The following is a 22,233-nucleotide window of genomic DNA, read 5'->3' as shown; positions in this document are numbered from 1 at the left end:
TAAACTCAAATGTTTGACATGGTATTAAAGAACTGTGTTCGTGTTTTACCCAGATGTGTATTGTGGTGTGATTGTTATTTTTGAGAGAAAAAATATTATCAAGTATATTTTTGGTTGATTGCTAATTCAAAAGTGTGGTATCGTTTCATCTGGATCCGAATGTTGTCGTAAAGTTGCATCACTTAAGCCTTAAATATGACATGGATAGTGGGCACTGAGATTGTAAAATTGTATAACCTTAGGCCTAAAAACAGTCAGATGTAGCTAGGCAAGGTCACACTGAATGTATATATTTAACTCAGACGTAATGATAAATCAGGAATGCTCAGTGGAGATTGAGGAGATTTGCCATGCAGGTTCCAACACTGCACAAGGATTGCACATTCAGCATGTTTTAGTCCTACACAGCACGATAGACCTGAATTGTTGATGCACACTAATATTGCATTACCATACGCAGTTTGGATTAGGTTTGTCTTATTGCCAAAAATGAACATACATATGCACATCACTGTAGAGCTTTATTTATTTGTGAAGGTCGCGGGGTAGAATAGGCCTTCAGCAACCCATGCTTGCCATAAAAGGTGACTACGCTTGTCATAAGAGGTGACTAACAGGATCAGGTGGTCAGGCTCGCTGACTTGGTTGACACATGTCATTGATTCCCAATTGTGCAGATTGATGCTCATGTGTCTGGTCCAGACTCGATTATTTACAGACTGCCACCATATGGCTGGAATTTCTGTGTATGGCATAAAACTAAACTCACTCACTCACTTATTTACATATTTATTTACATATTTGCATTGCCCTTGATTTGGGGAGAAAAAGTAAATTTAGTTTGTTAGGGTTGATGAAGGGATGGTGGGGTGGCAAGGTGGCCTAGTGGTTAAAGTGTTCACTCTCCACATGGATACATTGTATAAAGCCCCTGTCGTGAAGTTGCTCTGATATTGTTACAGAACATACTTTAAGAACTTAAAGAACATTCGCCTTTATACTTGGAATGGTGAGCAGAAAAAGCAAACCTTCAAAGTTAGATATACCAAACGTTTTGTAGTAGAAGAGTTTGTAAACACATGCCCAAGCCTGAGAACATGAACTAAAAATACATCACGTTTTCACCTGCATGTGCTAAGCCCTAGCCTCCTCACACCTGTCTTCCAGTCAGTATGTAAGTAAACTGCAAGCAAACTTCACAGAGAGGTGTCACCCCGAAACACCTAGGTCTGACCTTAAAACTGTGTGATGTTGCAAATAACAACAGTGATCTGTATAGGCTGTAGGTCGAACTTTAAACACCTCATCACAGATCATCAGACTGTCTTTCAGACTTGGTCTTAATTCTGTTGAGAGGGCACGTTCGCAGTTTTGAATGTCAAAGGCTACATGTTACACTGTGTTTGCTACAATTGCATGAAGTGGACTTTCTGTTGGTAAGCATCCAAAAGAAAATGAAGAATTATTTGGATCTACAGCATCCTGTAAAATCAATGAATGAAAATACGAAACAGGTTACAGATCCATGAAAGAAACAATTTTAAGGTACAAGGTACTCACTCTCGCCAACCACTGTGTTAACTCCATGGCTCCCTCATACCTGTGTGATCACGCAATGCATTCTTGCTAGCCCCCTCAGATCCAGTAACCAACACCTGCTGCATCCTCCACCATTCATCCTCAAGACATTTGATGCCCACTCTTTTGCTTCAGCTGCACTATGGAACTTACTTCCACTTAAACTATGTACAGCTCCATCTCTTCAAGTGTTCAAGCTTAACCTCAAAACACACTTTTCAGCTGATACAAACAGTAACTCTCTCCAAGCTCATGTTTACGACTATCTTTTACCTTACTGATTCATGTGACTTGTGATGTGGATGTTTTTGAATGTTAGTGCGCGCTTTGAGCATTCCCCTTTGTGGTGCAGAGAATAGCTCAGTATAAGTACCCGCATTAGTATTACATTTGTTAATATTATTCTCAGTAAATTAAGGTTTAGAAGTTCAGTATGTGAAGTATATGCATGTATTTCCACATTTTCACATATTTTTCTCACTGCCCGAAGTCCTATGTAGACATGTCAGATAATTTATGTTTTCAAGTGCAAATATAATATGTTTACAAGCACAAACAAAAATGAACTTTTGAATGAAGATGTAAAAATGTTACCTCCAAGTTGAAATGAAAATTTAAAATCTTTTCAAATTATTTTGGTCACAGTATTTGAACTTTCAGTTGAAATGAGAGTGTTTCCTGTTAAAAACATTACATTGGTAAATACCATTTGAAGGCCATGTTTATCTTTGAAGCAATGAATTGCCAAATTCACTTCACCTTTACAAGCTCATTTAACCATTTAACCATTGTTTTTTTGTACAGCCTATGATTCCCACTTTGTAGGTGTATAATAAAACTGTTTTTGCATATAATTATATTATAATTGGATCATCATTGGATGGCGACCAAAGGGGACATAACTCAGCTAGGGGGTAATGTTATATAGTGTACTACTATTTTGCTGGAGAAGTGTTTGCATCAAGGTCGGCCTCATTCTCTAAACATGCGTCTAGGTCTTCATGACACAGGTGAAAGGTTTGGAATACAACATTTCCTGGGACTAAAACCTTAATGTTCTTATGTTTTTGTTTTAGTTGTTTATAATTTCTGTAGTGAATTCTGTCTCTTTCCTGTTTATTTCATGGCAGCCCTTCTGTACAAATTTCAAATTTGTTTCATTTTGGTTTTGTTTGCATTTGCACTTTTCAGTCTCTCCGGATTGCAAAACCAGTGAGTAAAACTTGCAGACCCAAAAAGTCCTTTCTCTTCACAAGTGATTACTGCTGCCCTGTGTGGAGAATACAGTAGCATTATGTGCTGTGATGCACTGGAATACCAGAACAAGCACCTGTTGTCACTCTACTGTCAACAGAATAGCATCCTTGTTTCTCCCAATCTAAAATGACAGCCAAGGAATAGAAGTTACATAGCAAATAATTATATTTGAAAAATGATGTTTTACAGATAGTTTGGTTTAAACTAAAGCAGAATTGAATCCTCTTGGATAATAATTTCAAATTGTTATTTTCTTAGTTCTGGCTGTGAGCATTAGCAATACTTTGATAAATGATGCATTTGAGGTGCCTGTACTGTATCAAAACTAACAACAGTTATTTCCTTCACTAAGTAAACTGGCCATATGGAATAGTCAAATATCTTGCCTTTTCTGTGACTCAAGCTTGTTAGATAGTTCTGGTTTTCAATTGGAGAGGAAATGAATGTAAACAGTTCACAGTCAGAACTTGGCATTGTGTCAGAGGAATGTTTGTTGCAAATCTTAGAACTTTATGAAGCATCAACATCAACGATAGTGTACATTAGGAAGCTCTATACCCTTTATGGGTAACCATTTATAAATTACAGAGTTGCCTGATTATGTCACGTAATCAGACATTGAGCTGATGCCAGCAGAGCAGGTCTTCATAACCAAGAAGCTTTCAAGTGTAACAATGTAGGACATACCACTAGGAAAACAATACATGTGCAGCAGCCGAAACTGAAACATTTTCTGTAACATAAGGGAATATTCTTTCTTAAGGAGAACACTCACAGTTGTCATTTCATATTGGGAGAAACATTTAGGTGACAATCCTTTGTGTCTATTAGCAATGCTTAGTTCCAACAACCTGAATACCCCCGTTCTAGCGCCACAGGTAGTTCGTACCAAAGTTTTATATCCTTGATACTCACTGTGTGCGAAGGGCCTTGCCATATCTGTCTTGACGTATCCACCAACTCAGTCTAAATGTTCCTTTGTTATAGCTAGGAGTGGTTTATACTGAAGTATGACATCCATTGGTGTATACTGTGTGTGGTATGCCTTTCTGCATCCATCTGTACTTCTTTGTTAGCTATGCCCCTATGTTATGGCAAGGAATGGTTCATACTGAAGACATGACTTCCATTGGTGCTCACCGTGTTAAGCCTTACCATGTCTCCTATGCATTTCATCTCCATCAACTCAACCCAGTGTCATAGTTAAGTATGGTATATACTGGCAGAAACATTGTTCAAAATCTTCTTGGTACCTGCTTGCATTGTGTTACAGCCTATATCCCATACCTCTGTGTCCTCTTGGTTTAAATACCCAGTGTAATGCTGAAGGAATGTTTCATGACACTCTGCCTTTTAGCTCCCTACTTTCAAGTCATCAATTTGTTCCCTATGTCATAGACTCCTTTCTGATCACTGCATTTCTCTGTGTCTAGCAGTGATAGTACTATTGGTGTGCTAGGTCTCCTGATGTGCTTGTCCATTGTGAAAGTAGTTATGAATTGTGGGTATTTTATGCATTTTCATCTTAACAAAAACTTTCTTGAGTTTTCAGCGTTGCAAACTGACTTACATACTGAATGGGTTAAATCACCCATTACCAGAGAAATTGATGTCAGGCATGAGAAATAGAAATGTATTGCTCAGAAAAAGAGTTCCAATATTTTCATGAAGGTTCAGTGGCCTCAGTCGCTGAAAATCTGTACCAGTGCACCTTGATACAAAAGGTTTGATTCAAGTCTGAATTATTTGATGACAACGACATGATATACCACATAGCTGTTGAAAGAATCATACTGAACAGTATTACCTGAATATCATACCAGGACACTGTGTCCTCTTAAGTTGAGTAACATTGTTTAATTTACAGGTTATGTTCACCCCTGTGGTGATGTCAGCACACATGTAGTCGGGAGATATAAACTCTTATCACACAGTATGCCTAATCCAAGCGCTCTGTCTACAGTAACAGAATACCTGCATGCTTACTCAGCTTGTGTTGTCTGCTGAACGGATCAGCCATAAATGGTAGCACCAAGGTATAGTGAGGAGCGTGCATCAGGACAGCTAACCTGGCTACCTCCATGGCATTACCTCTGGGTTGTGGAGGATATTAAGTATTAAGGAGCTTTTTGAGCTCAATGTTCTTTCATAATGTCCTTCTAGAATTGCAGCTGATTATGTCTGATTGGTAAGAGTGTGAAGAGGATAATGGAATCACTTACTACAAGAATGAACTTGTTTCATAACTTTGTGTTATAAAACTGCTGTAATACTTTTGTTTCATATGGTGTATTGTTGATAATATTTTTGTTTCAGTTATCACATTGCAAAGCTGGGTAGTGTGGTATATCTCAGCTATCTCATGCAATCATGGATGAGTGTCCTGCAATGTGTCACAGATTTTACCTTTGGTAAATTTAATCAGAAATAATAGATTGGTGTTTACATGAATTTTCTTTTCAGCTACAAATAACTAAGATAAGTCAACATGCTCTGCGGTAAAAGTATGTCATTGAAAGCCAAAGAAACTGGGCGCGGTGGAGTAGCCTAGTAGTTAAAGCATTCACTTGTCATACCGAAGACCCAAGTTCAATTCCCCACTCGATGGACACTGTGTGAAACTCATTTCTGGTGTTCCCTGGCGTGATATGTGGAATATAGCTACAAGCGGCATAAAACTAAACTCACTCCTAGAAAATGTCCCAGTAGTGATGCTTCTGGCTCCAAGTGAAATGAATGTGTTTCCGATACAAACCGAAGCCATATGCATGAAACACAGCTTCTGCCACAACAAACGATGAATAACTAATAGATCGTTCAGCATTTCTTCCTCACACTGCTCCAACAAGGTTATAGGCTTTGGTAATGATGCAGAACATTGCAGCACATAATAGATTGCACTTCTCTCTATCTGTCAGTAATGCAATTGCACCCATGGTATTTGACAATTTGATTCACAGACAGATTGTGCTTATTACTGAGGCTGCTATATATTACGTGTATTGCATGAAGAGCATTGTTGGCACCAATGGTTCAATCTATGTACAATCCAAACTTCAGGATACCTAAGTTCACCATTGAGTAATTTCTTTTTTTGATGTGTTCATTGAAATAGTTGAGCTTACATGTGTAGTCCTGAGCTTTCGATCTCCCAGCCTTCGTCACATGTCAAGAATTAATTCATTTCATCAGCAATGGTTGAAGAAACATCTCCAGTAAAGAACAGTGTACCTAATGAAGGCCTGGTGTCTGAAAGCTTGGGATCTCACATGTCTTTGAGTATTATGTTCAAATGAACAAACAAACACAGTATCTGTAAATGTTCATTCAGAAACCATAAGTATGTATTAACAAACATGCATTTGCCTTCGGAGTTTTTCAAAATGGTTTGAAAAGAATGATTCATCTTTGGAAAAGCCAGCCCCTGTTGGACCTCATCACATTAAGTGGTGAACAGTGTTTTGCCTGTTTTGATCATAGATGCTTTTCCAACTGCTTGTTAGTATCACGCAATTCATTACATATGGATACGTATACCTCACTAGAGTACCCAGGATGATATGAAGTATACTGTTCACACATACTTTTTTTGATTGGTCACTTATGATTACAGTCATACTGATGCTTTTAGCCCAGCTTCCCTTACAGCTACATCAGTAAGGTAGAGATATTTATGCTTGTTTTAATATTTTTCATAATTTGTGTTTTCATATTTTAGGGGGAGACTCATGTAAGTAAAGTTTATATCTACACTGACAATTTTAGCTTAGGTAGGCATGACACAGGGAAGTGATATACATATATGTATACATGTCAAGTATTTGCATCTTGAATACATCATGGAAATAAATGTTATTAAAGACTAAATGAAGACTAATATGCATCGGTATTTAACACCTGTATCCGTTTATTTCAAATATGAATGTGTGTAAACTCATAACATATATATCTCAATACATATACCGGAAATAAGAATTTTTGCTCTCTGAAAATATAAATTCACTTTAGCTGTCAAAATATTTTGAATGTAACTGCCAGTTATTCACATCTGAATGTAAGCAAAATCGTTTTATGATCGACAAACAGTTTGCTTAGAAGTGACACGGGAGTTTTTGAAGTCATCAACATACTTAATTATTAGCTTACACCAGCTAGTGTCCTGTGCAGACGTGTGATATATCTCCATAACATATGGCAAACTGACAGTGATTCATTAACCTCCAGCATGCTGCAGGCAGTTCACCATACCCTTGTATGGTAGCTAGCTGCTTACAGGTTCCAGTCATTATACATGTAATCTATTGACAGTCATGGAATACAGCAACTGTGTATATAACCATATGGCTAATGAGGTCATTATGTTGTGGTTGCAATTTACCCATGTCATGTATATATACTCACACAATAATTATATTGACAAGATTGAGTGTTGATTTAAACACTAATTTTATTAACTTTTGAATGAAGTGTTTTTCTGACTTAAAATATCTTTAGTGTAGCCTAGTAATGTCCATTAGTAATAGTTTGTGGGATATTTGGTAAATTAGATTATTTTGTAAGATACTTGACTATATTTGTACAGGTGACAGTGGTCCACAAAGAAAGGTTGATAATGTACTACGTACTTCCTGTGAGAGGCTCATAATGAACAGTATCCCATATTATGAGTTTTTGTTTTTTTAATGTACAAAGAAACAGGAATTATGCAATGTAGCTGCACAAACAATTTCAAGTATCATACGGCTTAAGCCATCAGTTCTTCATTGTGTCTGCATAAATATTTCCATGACTATTTATGTCAAGGACTCTCAAGTGACAGCTGAGAAGTAGAGATATACAGTGGACGGAAGTTAGTTCCATTAGGTTTATTAACCCTCAGTACATGCCTGTCTATGTCTGAGTCACTGCTGCGAGTGCATGTGACAGTCTAAGAGTCACCTGGCAATCTGTCTACATTGTGCTTAACTTGAAGTAGTTCAATTGTTTGAATATGGTTATAGTTTCAGATGATTATGTTGATGAGACGATAACTTTATGCTTCATAAATGTTGAATAAATAGAAACAAAACATGAAAATAATATACCTAATTAAATGATGTAATTAAAATACTGACGAACAAAATAGACTCAGCACATAGCAGTGGCAATAATACCACAGTATACCTAGAGTTCGTTTCAGTTCTGAACCTTCAGGGGCGGTGAGGTAGCTCAGTGGTTAGGGCATTTGCTCATTACGCCGAAGACCCAGGTTCGATTCCTCACATGGGTACAATTTGTGAACCCAGTTTCTGGTGTCCCCACCATGCTCATAATATTGCTGGAATATTTCTAAAAGTGCCTTAAAACCACACTTCCTCACACACTTTCAAGGTAAAGAGATGAAACAGCAACTTGGTAACTTGTCAACTAAAATGTTCAGTTTGTTGTCCTGTCCTGGTAGTTAGGCTTGGCATGTAACAGTAACTTCATACAGGCTTGATTGTGTACAAGAGTGTGATATATTTCCTATCATGGAATAAAACATCTATATTCCTATATTGGTTATTTAACTTATGAATATGAACATACAACACATGAATCTCAGTACATGTAAAACATTTCAGCTAAGTAATCTTTTTTTAAAAAATCAGGGAAAAAAAAAATCTGGAATTGATTTCTATCCATAAATGCCAAAAGATGGCATCAGCGATGACACTACATTCCCCATGTCACAACTGCATTGAAGCAATGGGTACTTGAACATGCCCGATCAGCCTTGTTATGCTGGCAATGTAACCGTGTCACAGAAGGAAATACTCCAACATGACAACAGCTTGTCTACACTGTTGAAACAGATCACTATCAGTTTACATGTATAGTCCAAACATAGGCACTTGCTGTGGGACTGCTAATCTGTTTACTTGAAAACTGCTGGAATGTAGATAACTTATCTTTGTCATTCCTTACTCCAACTTAAAACTGAGCTTCAAGGAGAGGGAAGAATGGTTAAGTTATTAGTGTTCCTGTGAGATAATGACCAATTAATTAAGTCAAAGTCAGTAATTAAGAGTGCAATTTGACTTAAACTTGGCTATAAGTGTTAAAACATTAGTTTTGGAAGTATGTTAGCATTGTTCATTGAGTTAGTTTGGTTTTACTGGCATTTTTGTTTTGATCACATAATGGAAACACTGTACGCTATGAGAACTGAGAAGCGTATTTCTAGAAAAACATTAATTTGTGTTGAAAAGGTCATAAACTATAATAAACTGGGTATACTAGCATTAGGTATAATATCTTACATATTTTCATGAAAAGGACCAAAATGTGAAGAAAGAATGTATTATTTGTTAACTGGACAAGTCACTGATGAATACAATAATTCTTTAAGAGTCTTTTGGGTGTGTATTGTGGATTGACTCACATTGTTCCACTCATCTGCAGAATTGGGTTCATTTACTAAATCAAGGTGTGACTCATATGTAAAAAGATAGAAATATGTTTCTATTCCACATGATTCACAAAGCAGGAAACATTAAAACAGATTTTAGCGCTGGAAGTATGTTATTAACTTCCATATGGCTTCTTCATTTCAGAAAGGCTGGATCATTCATAACAATTTACAAATGAAACGTTTTCATATGGTTTGAGGTCAAACTCATTCAAAGAAGCTTAGAAAATAATGTAGCACTTTTTGAGAAATTGAAACCATGTGTAGATTTTAACGGAGTATCGTCACTGGCTTCCCTTTTGTCACTTACAATGTTTACATGTCTATTCTTAAGGGATTTCCTTGCAGTGTAACATTTCTTTGAAACACAAGGTAATTGATTCCAGTTTTAAAAGATCTGAAATTGTGCCGATTAACACATGGATACCCCATCACAGGACTTCAACACAAACAGTTCTTGAGGCCAGATTCAGTTCCATGTCACTGGGTGCAGACCGACACCTTAAACTATGAGGTACAAGTCCTTGAGACAGTGTTGTCTGCACGTATATGTATATACAATTACAAACCTAGGAGCCGATTTTCATGACAGAGACCTCTTCTGCTAAGTGGAAAAGAATGATGAGAACACCTGTCTGGTTGGCCCTCCGGTCAGAGTTTGGTGCTGGGAATATTAATTATGTAGACACATGAAAGGGTTTTGTACAGTGACCTTATTTGAGGAGTATTGTATTTGATGCCAGTATAGTATTGGAGTGTTAAGGCTGTTGTACCCTACATGTGAGCCAGTCATGGTTTGGGGGCCCCAAGAACAAGTCTATCTATTAGGAGATATTGCTTGGCTGTCTCTTGTAGAGATCCTGGTATCATCGATGTGTATAGGCCCGTGGTGTAGCCTAGTGGTTAGTGCACCCACTAATCATGCCAAAAATCTGAGTTCAATTCCCACATGGCACAATGTGTGAAGCCTGTATCTGGTGTCTCTCTCAGAAAGAGGTTAAATGTAACATGTTATAGTCAGGAATACACATTCTCAGCACAGAATCAAGTACTTATGGGATCGAATCCCATCTAGGAGTCGAACTTCAGATAGATTAACCTCCTGGTAACTGCCTGCACACAGTCAGTGATCTAACCCACTCAACCAACAATTTCCATAAGAACAGAATTCTCCCCACAGTCCCTGATAAATATTGCACACAAGTGATTTTCTAGTCCTTCCAGAATAGGAAAATACATCATAAAGATGTTGATGGGCATTAAAGTAGGAGAGTTGTGGACTATCCAATCCAGGGTACCTGAATTTGGACCCCAATCCACTGTGTTTGATCCTACACTCCTCATTTGTTCATTCAGTTGGCTCTGTAAGTGGATGAGTCTTCAGCCAAATATTATGCATGTTATCGATGTAAGTAACACTGATACTTCACAGAGTCTTGTCTGGATTGTTCCACTGACAGATCTTGTCCATCTTTGGCATCAGTGGTCAGGGTATGTCTCACAGGGAGCAAACCTGTCTCTTGGAGGAAGTGGGAATGATGTAAAGCAAGATGTTGGTGGAAATGGCTGCACTGACCTTGCCACATGCTCTGCTACCCCAGAGGAGTTCAGGCAGACAAAGGTGCCACAGGACTGTGTCTGGCATCACTGCATGCTTGGTTCAGTTGTGCCTTATTACTGGGAGACCTGACAAAGATCCTATGTTTACAGTGTGTGGCAGGGCAGGTCCTGTGGTATGGTGCTCATTATATCAACCACTGCTTTGTCAACAGCTACATGTTTTCCCAAACTAGATTGTTTCAGGACTCGTGTAGGTAGACTATTGCTGACTTCAGTGTAAACAGACCTAATTTTGTCTAGGGCAGACTTACCATAATAAGCTTAAATGGGAGATCTTGTGTCACAACGTTATTGGCAGTCCTTGATTAATTCAACACTGAATCAAGTCAGTATTCACTTCCTCCCTGCTAATTGTAGGTTGTGTGTCCGACTTATAAGCCTAATGTGTTGGCAATCACTAGCCAGCACTTGGATGCGGATCTTTGGTGTGAAATGTAACAACTCACACTAGTTACATTCTCCATGTTTGTTTAGGATGACCTCTATCACCTCTGACCTTTGACCACATAGCTAGCTAATGTGACCTATGAACTGGAATTTTATCAGGTACAAGGAATTCTCTTTTTTTTCAATTAAGATAGTAACAAATTGAACATCACTACAGAATTGGTAAAAAAAGACATACCGGTAGATAAACGGTACAATGAGATCTCTGTAACTTTACCATCATCATCATACTATTGATGCTGTTTAAGTCTTCTGTAGTTTAAGACAAACCAGCGTCAAGATTAGACTATAGTAGTTCTATGACATAATCTATAAGTCTGCAATCAAACTTGCAGTTTATCCAGATTTTCAAGGAATTGTAGTTTTACCAAACATCAAACAAGACTCAGGCTGGCTAAAGTCAAGGACAGCACAGCAATACAGAAATTTGTTAAGGTCATGTTGTTACCTTGTCTAAAATGTTATTTAGGTCTATGAAACTATTCATTTCAATTGTCAGGTACCTAGGTTTTCAGAACATGTTTGTTGCGTCTTTGTCTACTCTTGCTAAACATCTAAAAAAAGGGAATCAACATAAAAAAAACCTATGTTTCTGGGGAAATGTATAACTGTACACACTCACAGTTCTCTGTGTTTATGGAGGTCTGACAATATTCAGACACATAATTCCTAATATCATTACCCTGGGACTCTCCTTCTCAGCATTTTGTGTCAAAATACCTCAGATTCACATATGGTTTATCTTGAAATTTCTCAGCTTGATGCCAGGAGTTGTCGTTAATAAACTAAAAACTTCCAAATTGCATGAGGAAGTTTGCACGAGTACTGACAGTTTTCAAACTGTCTTGCTGGGAATTTGTACCTGCTCTATATATGAGCGCATTTATGAGAGTCAGTGATATTGTTTGGTTCAAGAGATGGCGGTTTTATACTGTCTGGTTTGCCTGTTGTCATTATTTATTCATTGTTCACAGAGAAATGTCTACAACATTTCTGTAGAGGATGAACAGTGCATGTAAAGATGATCTCCTACACCTTGAAAGATAATAAATTTAGAAGAATGTTTAACTTGTATTTGTAGTCTCATGGTTCCATGATCATGATTCACTGACAGAGCATGTTTCTTACAAGGCTTGTTAAATGTCATATACGTTCTCTAGTGCATCCTTCCAGGTACCCATATTCTAAACTATGTACTGTATGTCCTAAATTAATCCGTAACCTTGTATCATCCCACTGCCTACAACAAAGTAGGAATCTAGTTCATATCATCCCACTGCCTACAACAAAGTACTCATCCAGTTCTTATCATCCCACTACCTACAACAAAGCAGTCATCTAGTTCTTATCATCCCACTGCCTGCAACAAAGTAGTTATCTAGTACATATCATCCCACTGCCTACAACAAAGTAGTCATCTAGTTCGTATCATCCCACTGCCTGCAACAAAGTAGTCATCTAGTTCATATCATCCTACTGTTTACAATAAAATACTCATCCAGTTCATATCATTACCCTGTCTACAACAAAATAGTTTTCTAGTTCATATCATCCCACTGTCTACAACAACTTGGTCATCTAGCTCATTTCGTCAGTCTAACTCATATCATTGATTTCTTGGTTGACAACTTGATTACTGGTTGTCCATGACATTAACCTGTTGAATGTTTGACTGTCATTATCACCTTATAGCACAGGGAGGCTGTACATGATAGCAATCACAGGTTTGTCTGGCCCAGATTATTTACAAACCTTTGCAACAGAGCAAGAGTGAATATCTAATACCTCACTGTCAAACAACAAACAAATGAGATCTATTGTACAGTGGAAACTGTTTTGAAATATGTACAAGTTTGTTATTTAGTTATCTATAGTTACAGAAAATTGCTGACCTTGGTTTAAACTGGTATGCGCAGTTCCCACATGGTAACACCATGAAACTCAGTAAAGCCAGTGTTTCTCCTGTCTATTCTTTTCCCATCTTCTGAGGGTTTAAGCCCTGTCTATATTATTAACATACATCTCATGTGTTTAATAGCCCTAGAGTGAACGATTGCCTAAACTCAGATGTTTCTGTTATCCGTTACAACAGAGGTACTTCACCACAACACACAGTGGCAGACTTGTAGGCAGAGGCTGCAGCCAGTCTGTGACATTGCCAACATGTGTTGTGAGTGAGCAGGGACACGAGTGTGTTGCAGTGATTATGTGGAAAGCTTGGGAAATGACAAGCCATAATGCCTTCAGCTTTGCGGTTTCTTAAAATGTAATGCGTTATAAATTGCTGAGGTGTTTTTTTCAGGAAGGAAATGATTCCTTTACCCTTTTCCCAAACAAAGCCAAACAATTTTGGGTTAAGAAGTCAGAAAATGAAAATTCCTTTTGCCCATGCAGATCTGTTATATTATAAACAGTACAGTGTACAGACTTTGTTTCAGGGTAAGCGCACTGTTGCACATAAACTATTTACTGTAGAAAAAATGTACAGCTTGTGATAATTACCTCTGACATTTTTAACAGATAGATCATAATTTGAATAGCGATTGGTAATACTGGTAAGTGTTTTCTTTCATGAAATATTTGTTGTCTTGAGCATGCTCTTTGCAGTGTATTAATAAAGAATCAGTATTGAAGTTCTCCCCAGACTTACTGAGTTCAGTTGTTTCAGTTGTTATTTTATAACATATCATTGCCTTTAGTACTACTTTGGTTTGACATTTCTGCAACATCATCCAATTTATTTGACCGATGAAGGTCCCGGGGTAGAATAGGCCTTCAGCAACCCATGCTTGCCACAAAAGGCGACTAATGAGATCGGGTGGTCAGGCTTGCTGACTTGGTTAACACATGTCATCGGTTCCCAACTGCGCAGATCGATGCTCATGTTGTTGATCACTGGATTATCTGTTCCAGATTCGATTACTTGCAGACAGCTGCCATATAGCTGGAATATTACTGAGTGCGGCGTAAAACTAAACTCACTCACTCAATCTAATTTATTTGAAGACCTTACTCATTCATTTTTACTTATACTCAACTCACTCATTTCTGATCATTATCGATAATTAGTTCCTATCAAGTCATGGTTGAATACAGCATTACCTCTGTTCAAGGATATGTTAAATAATACTGTTAATACATGCATCAAGGCCTGGACTGCTGCCATGGATTCGGAAATAACTGTATAACATAATGGAGTTACAGTACTTCTAAGATTTATGGACATATAACCTGGGAAGAGCAGACAGCAATGATGCAACCAATAGGATGCACACAAAATACAAGTGTGGTATATATTGTATATAGCGCTCTGCTGCATAAATACCCCCGTGCCAAAGGTTCTGTTTACTTGGTTTGTTCTTTACAAAAACAATTTATGAGATTTTAATAGTTGTCTTTGCCGAGACCAGTCCCTTTGTCAATTTTTGGGAGTGTCCAGGGCACCTAAGGCAAATGCATCACATGAGATATCAATAGATATCATTAAATTAGCAGCAAATGTCCATCATATAGATGCATGCATTTGTTAGTGAACAGCTATTAGAACCCGGTCCTTGGGAACCGAAAACAGCAGTGAATAACTAGTTTCTGACGTCATTTGACATTCCATGTTGGGGTAACAAGAATGACAAGTTTCTGTAGTATTGTTCCAGGATCTGTCATATAAGGACTACCACTGGCACGAGGAATGTTTCAAATGTGTGAGCTGTCAGAAGTCACTGGTAGATCAGCCATTTGCCCCCAAGAACAATGCCATCTACTGTGCAGACTGCCATGATGAGAACTTTGCCGCTCGGTGTGACGGCTGCCAACAGCCCTTTAGAGGAGGTAACAAGACAGTTAAGAAAAAAGTGCAATCATTTCATTAAAAACTTGTCATACTTTATCTCACTTTCATATGATTTTTTATCATCATTATCCTAGTTATCATGAATTAATTAAACTTGTACCTGCTCTATGTATGAGCGCATTTATGAGAGTCAGTGATATTGTTTGGTTCAAGAGATGGCGGTTTTATATTATAACTGTCTGGTTTGCCTGTTGTCATTATTTATTCATTGTTCACAGAGAAATGTCAACAACATTTCTGTAGAGGATGAACAGTGCATGTAAAGATGATCTCCTACACCTTGAAAGATAATAAATTTAGAAGAATGTTTAACTTGTATTTGTAGTCTCATGGTTCCATGATCATGATTCACTGACAGAGCATGTTTCTTACAAAGCTTGTTAAATGTCATATACGTTCTCTAGTGCATCCTTCCTCATAAATTAATGGGTATTTAAACTTATTATTCAATGCCAAAATAAGAAACTAAACAATCCACCCATTCATCTTTTGGCCCTGTTATCTGTTAAATGCAAAATTAACTCAGCAAAGGTACCATCACTTAAAACAGTTGCATCAAATTTGGGGCGGAATGTTGACAGATCTAGAGTCTATGTATCTGTTATTGTATGGACCTTTTATACAACTCAACAGAATTTATGTACCTCGTCTATACTGCAGCCTACTGCAGCCTACTGCAACCTACTGCAACCAACAAACACTGGCAGAGGCTGCAGAGTTTAAAATAATGTTTGTCTTTGGGGTTCTTTCTGTGTTTTATCCCAGAAAGAACTCTGTCACTGGTGTCAAATTGTTGATGTGGTGCAACGTTAGATAGTTGCCCTTAACATCAGGCAACATTCATTAGCTGTTCTGTATGTCACATCTGGGTAGATGCTGCCAGTGTGTACTGTAGAATTTGCACCACATTCTTAAATCCCTGTATACAAGGTTAACACTTCCATTAGTTTGCATAACCTTGTCTGTCTAAAATCTCGACATTGCCATATGTCTATATTATTTCTCTGAAATGACATTTGAAGGGTCCTTATAAGAGCGAAAATAATATCAGGTTTGGACGATGAGATGGTAGTTCCTAATATACTTGAAGCCCCAAATGTGAAGGCTAGTTGATGTATCATGACAAAATGGTTGATATGGTAGCTGTAGCTGTCCAGGTACAAGTAGTAGTTCTTACCTATATTTTGAAGGCAAAACTGATAGCCCTCAAGAGGATCCTTCATTAGAAACAGTCAGAATATAACCATTGCTTTTTCAGGGTTGGATGTGTTGTGACAGTGCCTGATGTTTGGAATTTTCCATATCGCCATTGGCTGAAACAGGAGTTTAAATGAATATATTTTGAGACTTAGTCAATCTTGTAACTGCCCTTGGTTAGCAATCCGGAGGTTTTTGACACAAACATTACTAATTTTGTCTCCAGTGAAAAGCATTGTTGACATGTGCATTGTTGACTCACATGGCTTTGCTCATGTTCCAGGCATGAAGAAGTTTGAGTACAAGGGCAAGCAGTGGCATGACAACTGTTTCACCTGCAGTGAGTGTCAACAGCCAATCGGCAACATGAGCTTCATCCCTCGGGACGAACTCGTCATCTGCGTCCCATGCTACGAGGCCAACTATGCACAGAGGTGTACAAAATGTGCTGGGGTAAGTTGGTCAGACCTCAACCTCAACTAATAAGCCTTGTGTGTCAAAGCAGTCTTGGTTCCACAGCTGTTGCAGTTAGCCAGATGTTGTTCTGAGATTACCTTGATCAAGAAATCAGCAGTAATTACCCATATGTAAAACTATGTCAAGGTCATATAGCTTTTTTGCTACCAATTTACTGAACATGGTGACATCAGGACTTGATAAACATAAGAACTACAAACAATAATGCCATGAAGAGGAATTTCAGGAATTTGACTGATATGTCTGAAATGTCTTTGCCCTATTTTGACCAAGGTCTTGGACCTGCCAGCTTCTGCGAACAGTTATCTTTATTTAATGAAGGCAATCACGGACTTAAACTTGGCACTTTACAACTGACTTCTAAGACTTTCAACAGCAGGCAATGGTACCTAACATAGTTCTGATAGTGTTTTTATGTCGATGTTGGCATAGAGCAGTTCATCCCATGAACCTGTGTTGACCAGTCCTGTCGCGGGGTGATGAGTAAGGATGGGTTGCCTACATGGGCACAAAGGGTGCTGTAGTCGTACAGACCCTGAAACAAATATATCATCAAAAACTGTGTTCTATAGGAGATAATGCTTGTGTGAGAAGAAATGATATGTCCTAGGAGATATCATTTCGACAGTAGATTTTGTACAGTGGCCTGACAATGCTATGGTATCATGAACTTGACGATGTCACAATGCTATGACATTGCTGCACTGCAAGTCTAATGGCAACCGTCTTCAGAGATGCACAAAAGAAAAGAATAGAATCTCATGCTTGTCATGCTGAAGATCTGGGTTCAGTTCTCTACATGGGTACAGTCTGTGAAGCCCATTTCTGGTGTTCCCCACTGATATTGCTGGAATATTGCCAAAAGTGGTGTATACCTATACTCACTCACTCATGTTTTATGTGGCCAGGTGATCAACAAGGGTGGAATTGCCTACAAGAGCACACCATGGCACAAGGAGTGCTTCACCTGCTCCAACTGTGACAAGATGCTCTCTGGAGAGAAGTTCACATCCAGGGACGAGAAACCATTCTGTGGAGACTGCTATGGTGAACTTTTCGCCAAGAAGTGTTGTCGTTGCACACAGCCCATCACAGGTGGGCTTATAATGCAACTTGTTCAGGATGAAAGTTACAGAGTTTATGTCTATAAACTGTTATAAAACTGTCGTATTCACTGACTGATATTCAAAGCAACCAATAAACTCATATTTCAACTTTCTGTGGAAACAAGGAGGCCATTTTTGTTTACCCCAACCTCCTTTGACAAGTATTTCCACTGTGGATGTGTAATGTTTTGAAGGAATCTATTTGTGTAAATTGCTTCATTTGTGATAGTTGTTCCATAGCAACAGAGCATTTCCATAGTAATGCTAGAGATAGCACCATAAAACCATCTGAAGTCAGGGGTAGTACAAGCAGCCACATATACTTCAGGATGCATGTCGTCATATGAGCAAAATAATCTTAAATATGATGTAAAACCCCATTTCACCTCCACAACCTCAATATCAAGATCCATTAAGATCTGGGCAGTGGGTTAGCATAATGTTAAAGCAATGGCTCGTCATGCCGAAAACCCAGGTTTGAATCCCAAGCTGAGTATAATGTGTGAAGCCCATGGCCATTTATGGTGTCCCCCACCATGATGTTGCTGGAATATTGATTAAAGTGGCGTAAAACCACTCACTCACCCATTAAGACTCTCAGATATTTGCAGATTAATTTCACATTGCACATTGGAAATCCATTTGCATTTCCACTGAAACGTTTCCAGCCCTGACGTATGCATGAATATCTTATTGTTGGATACATACGAGACATTTCAGTCAGAAAAATCAAAGTAAATGAAGACTTAACATGATCAGATTAAGAACAGACCTGCATTTAACAGCATTTAATGTGCCAAGCAAAATATTTGCATGAAGTGAAACTATATTTCATTTTCCGGTGTTGACAGTAGAAACTTGTGTTGCAGGTATTGGTGGCACAAAGTTCATTTCTTTCGAGGAACGTCACTGGCACAGTGACTGCTTTGTATGCTACAAGTGCAACGCCTCCATGGTGGGCCGTGGCTTCTTGATGAACGGAGACGACATTGTGTGCCCAGAGTGTGGACGCTAACTACATACCATAATTGAGGGATGGGTAACAATGTGACAAGGGAGAAGACACCTCTCGAGGAGAACACGCACTGTATCGGTGTCCCAAGGATGTTTACACCATCTGCTTCACCTCTCAACTCCACAGATCTTATGGGATGTCACCAATTTCAATAATTGTGCAGATTTTATCAAAACATAGCCAAATAGAACACTATTCCATCCAACAGGCAGCAACACCAATATCTGACATTGCGATCTGCATAGGCAAATTTACTAGTGTCAAATCCCCTCTGCCAAACATGTGGATGTCCAACTTCTCAATACATTACCAATTAGGAGGATGGTGAATACCTTGTGATGTTATCAAGACTGTAAGGTTGGTGCAGCTGCATTCAGTAATGTTTTCCTAAAACATAATGATAACCAACTTGCTACATTGTTACCTATCCCTTATGGATGCAAGGGGAATGCATAATTAGACAGTAGGTGGCCTAGGAATCTCTCAACTGGCTTGATGTTGCTTTAGTGAGGTGCGAGAGGTGTGAAAAGGAGACCGGATGACAGAAATATATTTATATTTTATTTATCTGTGCCAGTCAGTTGAAGGCAACATATTTTGTGTGCCAGTTGTGTAAAATACTTGGTTTTAACAGTTTTACTTTTTTGGAAAGTCATGGATTTGCTTTCACTGAAAAGTCTTTATCGAATATTTTACACTTTTTCGTTGTGGGTTCAAATTTTATACATATCAACAGGATAGTATCAAGGACTGAAACTTTTAAGAGGCTGATGTTTAGGTAGAGTGATGCCCTACTTAGAATAACAAATGTTTGATTTTTTGTTCACCATTTTGTTTCCATATTATTGGAATTGTCAATGATTAGGGAAACGGTTAATCAAATATAGGGAAGGAAAATTCATATTTCATTTTTTCATAAAGTGTTAATCATATGATTACATATGTCTGTATGTTATGTCTTCAATTCTAGTCTTAAATGCTGTATATATAACCTGTCTGTTATGCCTGTATTATATATTCCATATATGGATTCAGGGCTGAATACTATCTGCTACACAACTGATCTGAAGACAAAGCAGAGGTCAGATTCAGTATTAGTGCGTAAAATTTCATAATAAATGTTTTACTTGGAACAAGAAGTTGACTGCTCAGAGTAAAGAATCAAATCTGAAAATATTATTTCTATTTCCAGATGCTGGTAGTAAATATTAAAGCTTTGTCTTCATATCTGTTCAACCTGTACATAGTGATCAGTTTTGTTTTTAAACATGTTGAATTGACATTGAAAAGTCTAAAGGTTTGGGTAAAAGTTGTCCAACTTGCTATGCCCTTTCTATAAACATATATAGACAGCCTACGTAATTACCTTGCATTGTTATGAGTTGGTTGCAAATGTTAACACTGCACAAGGTTGGTAATGTATATACATGTACTAATTTTCTTCTCAGCCAATAGTGAATGAATAGGGGTGTACTGATATGGCATGTACTACATACCTGCTGCACAAGGAATATTGTGAGAACACCATTGTGATTGGTTAGAATGATGCCCTAAGTTAGGCATATTCTTTCATTTTGCAAACCAGAGTTGTCAGTAGGATATGTCATGATAAATGTAGTGCAGTTATCTTTGTAGGGCAATATGTACCATATCACAATCTTTGTAGGGCAGTTCAGATGGTATCGCAACCCCCCTACCTTGTTACAGTGCTATAAAGTAGTACAAGTATATATTGTTGAATAACTTAGTCTATTATATAGACATCATTTCCTTATATTTCTCTGGTGCTATTCACAGCCAAGTAATGTATCTGCTTGTCTTATGTGTATTTTTAAGTCTACTGATACCTGGTTTCCTGGACATACAAGAGCCATGGTTTCTTTGTTGTATCAGCAAAACTAAAGTCTTTGAAATACTTGGAAATCTGTTGCCGTTCTTTCTTCTAGCTTGTTTTGTTACAGATTGTCATGTCTTATTTATTTGCCTTGATGTGTATTGTTTGCATATTTTACAAACCACTGTTCTCAGTCATTATGAAACATATTTAACACAGTAAAAGAATAATCAGGCATTGAATGTCGTATTAATCATAGGTCAGTGTCCGATACACGTTCCCCCCTAACTTGGGCTGAAAGGGCTTCTTTCACAGATCAGACACGACCAGATACCAAAGTTATTTTAGAATCTGTTAAGGAATTGAAATCATATAAATATCATAAATTAGAACTCGAGTGAGTGGCCACGTCTTCCAGTGGGGTTAGGTATTTTTGTCTGCGCATGATTCTGGACTGTTTTTGCCTGTGTGCTTCTATGTGTACTGTAACACAACAGAATGACTGTAGAATATATGCAATCATGTCCTGTGGCTTGAAGGCCCACCAATGTGATCCCATTAGCTACAATATCTTGTACATGCAGATAAATCTTAGTCAATAAACTTTTTATTATTGGAATATGATTTGTATTGTTTATCATTGATGTATTCTATAGTTAGATGGAAAAGTAAGTAACCTTCGAAACTTCTGATGGACAGAGTGTTTGTCAGAGGATTCATACTGACCACCACCGTACATATGGAATACTTCTAGGTACAGCGTTAAATGACAAACCAAATGGACAAATATTTAGCCTCACACTTGAACTGATATGTCAGAGTGAAATATAGGATGAGAAGTACATATATATGTTGTTTTCCTTCAAATTTCTGGGCCTTGTGTTAAAGCGTCCGTTTGTTAAACTGCAAATGTGGGTTGATTCTTCATATTTGTGAAGCTCATTTCGGGTGTCCCCCACCGTGATATTGCTTGAACATTCATGAAAACGATGTTAAACCATACTCACTCACCCACTCCTTCAAATTTAAATGAAAATACTTAAGGTGTCTGTGAATCAAATGTTTGCTTGGTTTTCCACATCAGTACACACAAGGGTATTGCTGTAACAAGTATAATAACATAGTACAGTGATAACTGCCCAGTCCCTATACTATCAACTATTGGTTTGCCTGTCCATGAGCATTTATATTGCTGGAGTACTGCATACTGCACTATGATGAACTAACTCATGCAAATGACAAAAAGAATTGTTGGCCAGTTGAGCTAGAAATCCTTTAGATGAAATAGCTAGTTTTTTCCAATTGTGCACCCTCACACATATGACAGTGTATTTTTACAGAAATGGTATGAAACAAAGGTTAGAATAATTAACCCCAAACTATTAGAATAATTAACCCAAACTACAAATATGAATGGGGCAA

At 37.9% G+C, this 22,233-nt stretch overlaps 1 protein-coding gene across 5 annotated transcripts in view; it reads left to right on the top strand.

The window, feature by feature from the left end:
• The window catches only part of LOC137288283 (four and a half LIM domains protein 2-like), a 150,852-nt gene extending 129,422 nt beyond the window's left edge, over positions 1 to 21,430 (top strand). For 3 of the 5 annotated variants that reach the window (XM_067820774.1, XM_067820770.1, XM_067820773.1), the window contains exons 7-11: positions 6,554 to 6,565; positions 14,986 to 15,160; positions 16,663 to 16,832; positions 17,765 to 17,951; positions 18,832 to 21,430. In XM_067820774.1, the coding sequence (XP_067676875.1) occupies positions 6,554 to 6,565; positions 14,986 to 15,160; positions 16,663 to 16,832; positions 17,765 to 17,951; positions 18,832 to 18,977 (690 nt within the window). In that variant the 3' untranslated portion in view covers positions 18,978 to 21,430. The remainder of the gene's footprint in view (positions 1 to 6,553; positions 6,566 to 14,985; positions 15,161 to 16,662; positions 16,833 to 17,764; positions 17,952 to 18,831) is intronic. The other 2 variants (XM_067820772.1, XM_067820775.1) reach the window with 1 other exon arrangement.
• The last annotated feature ends 803 nt before the right edge of the window (positions 21,431 to 22,233 follow it).

Source organism: Haliotis asinina, chromosome 6, assembly GCF_037392515.1.
Source record: "Haliotis asinina isolate JCU_RB_2024 chromosome 6, JCU_Hal_asi_v2, whole genome shotgun sequence".
NCBI lineage: Eukaryota > Metazoa > Mollusca > Gastropoda > Lepetellida > Haliotidae > Haliotis > Haliotis asinina.
Note: the sequence above shows the minus strand (reverse complement) of the source record. Positions and strands in the feature narration are given on the sequence as shown.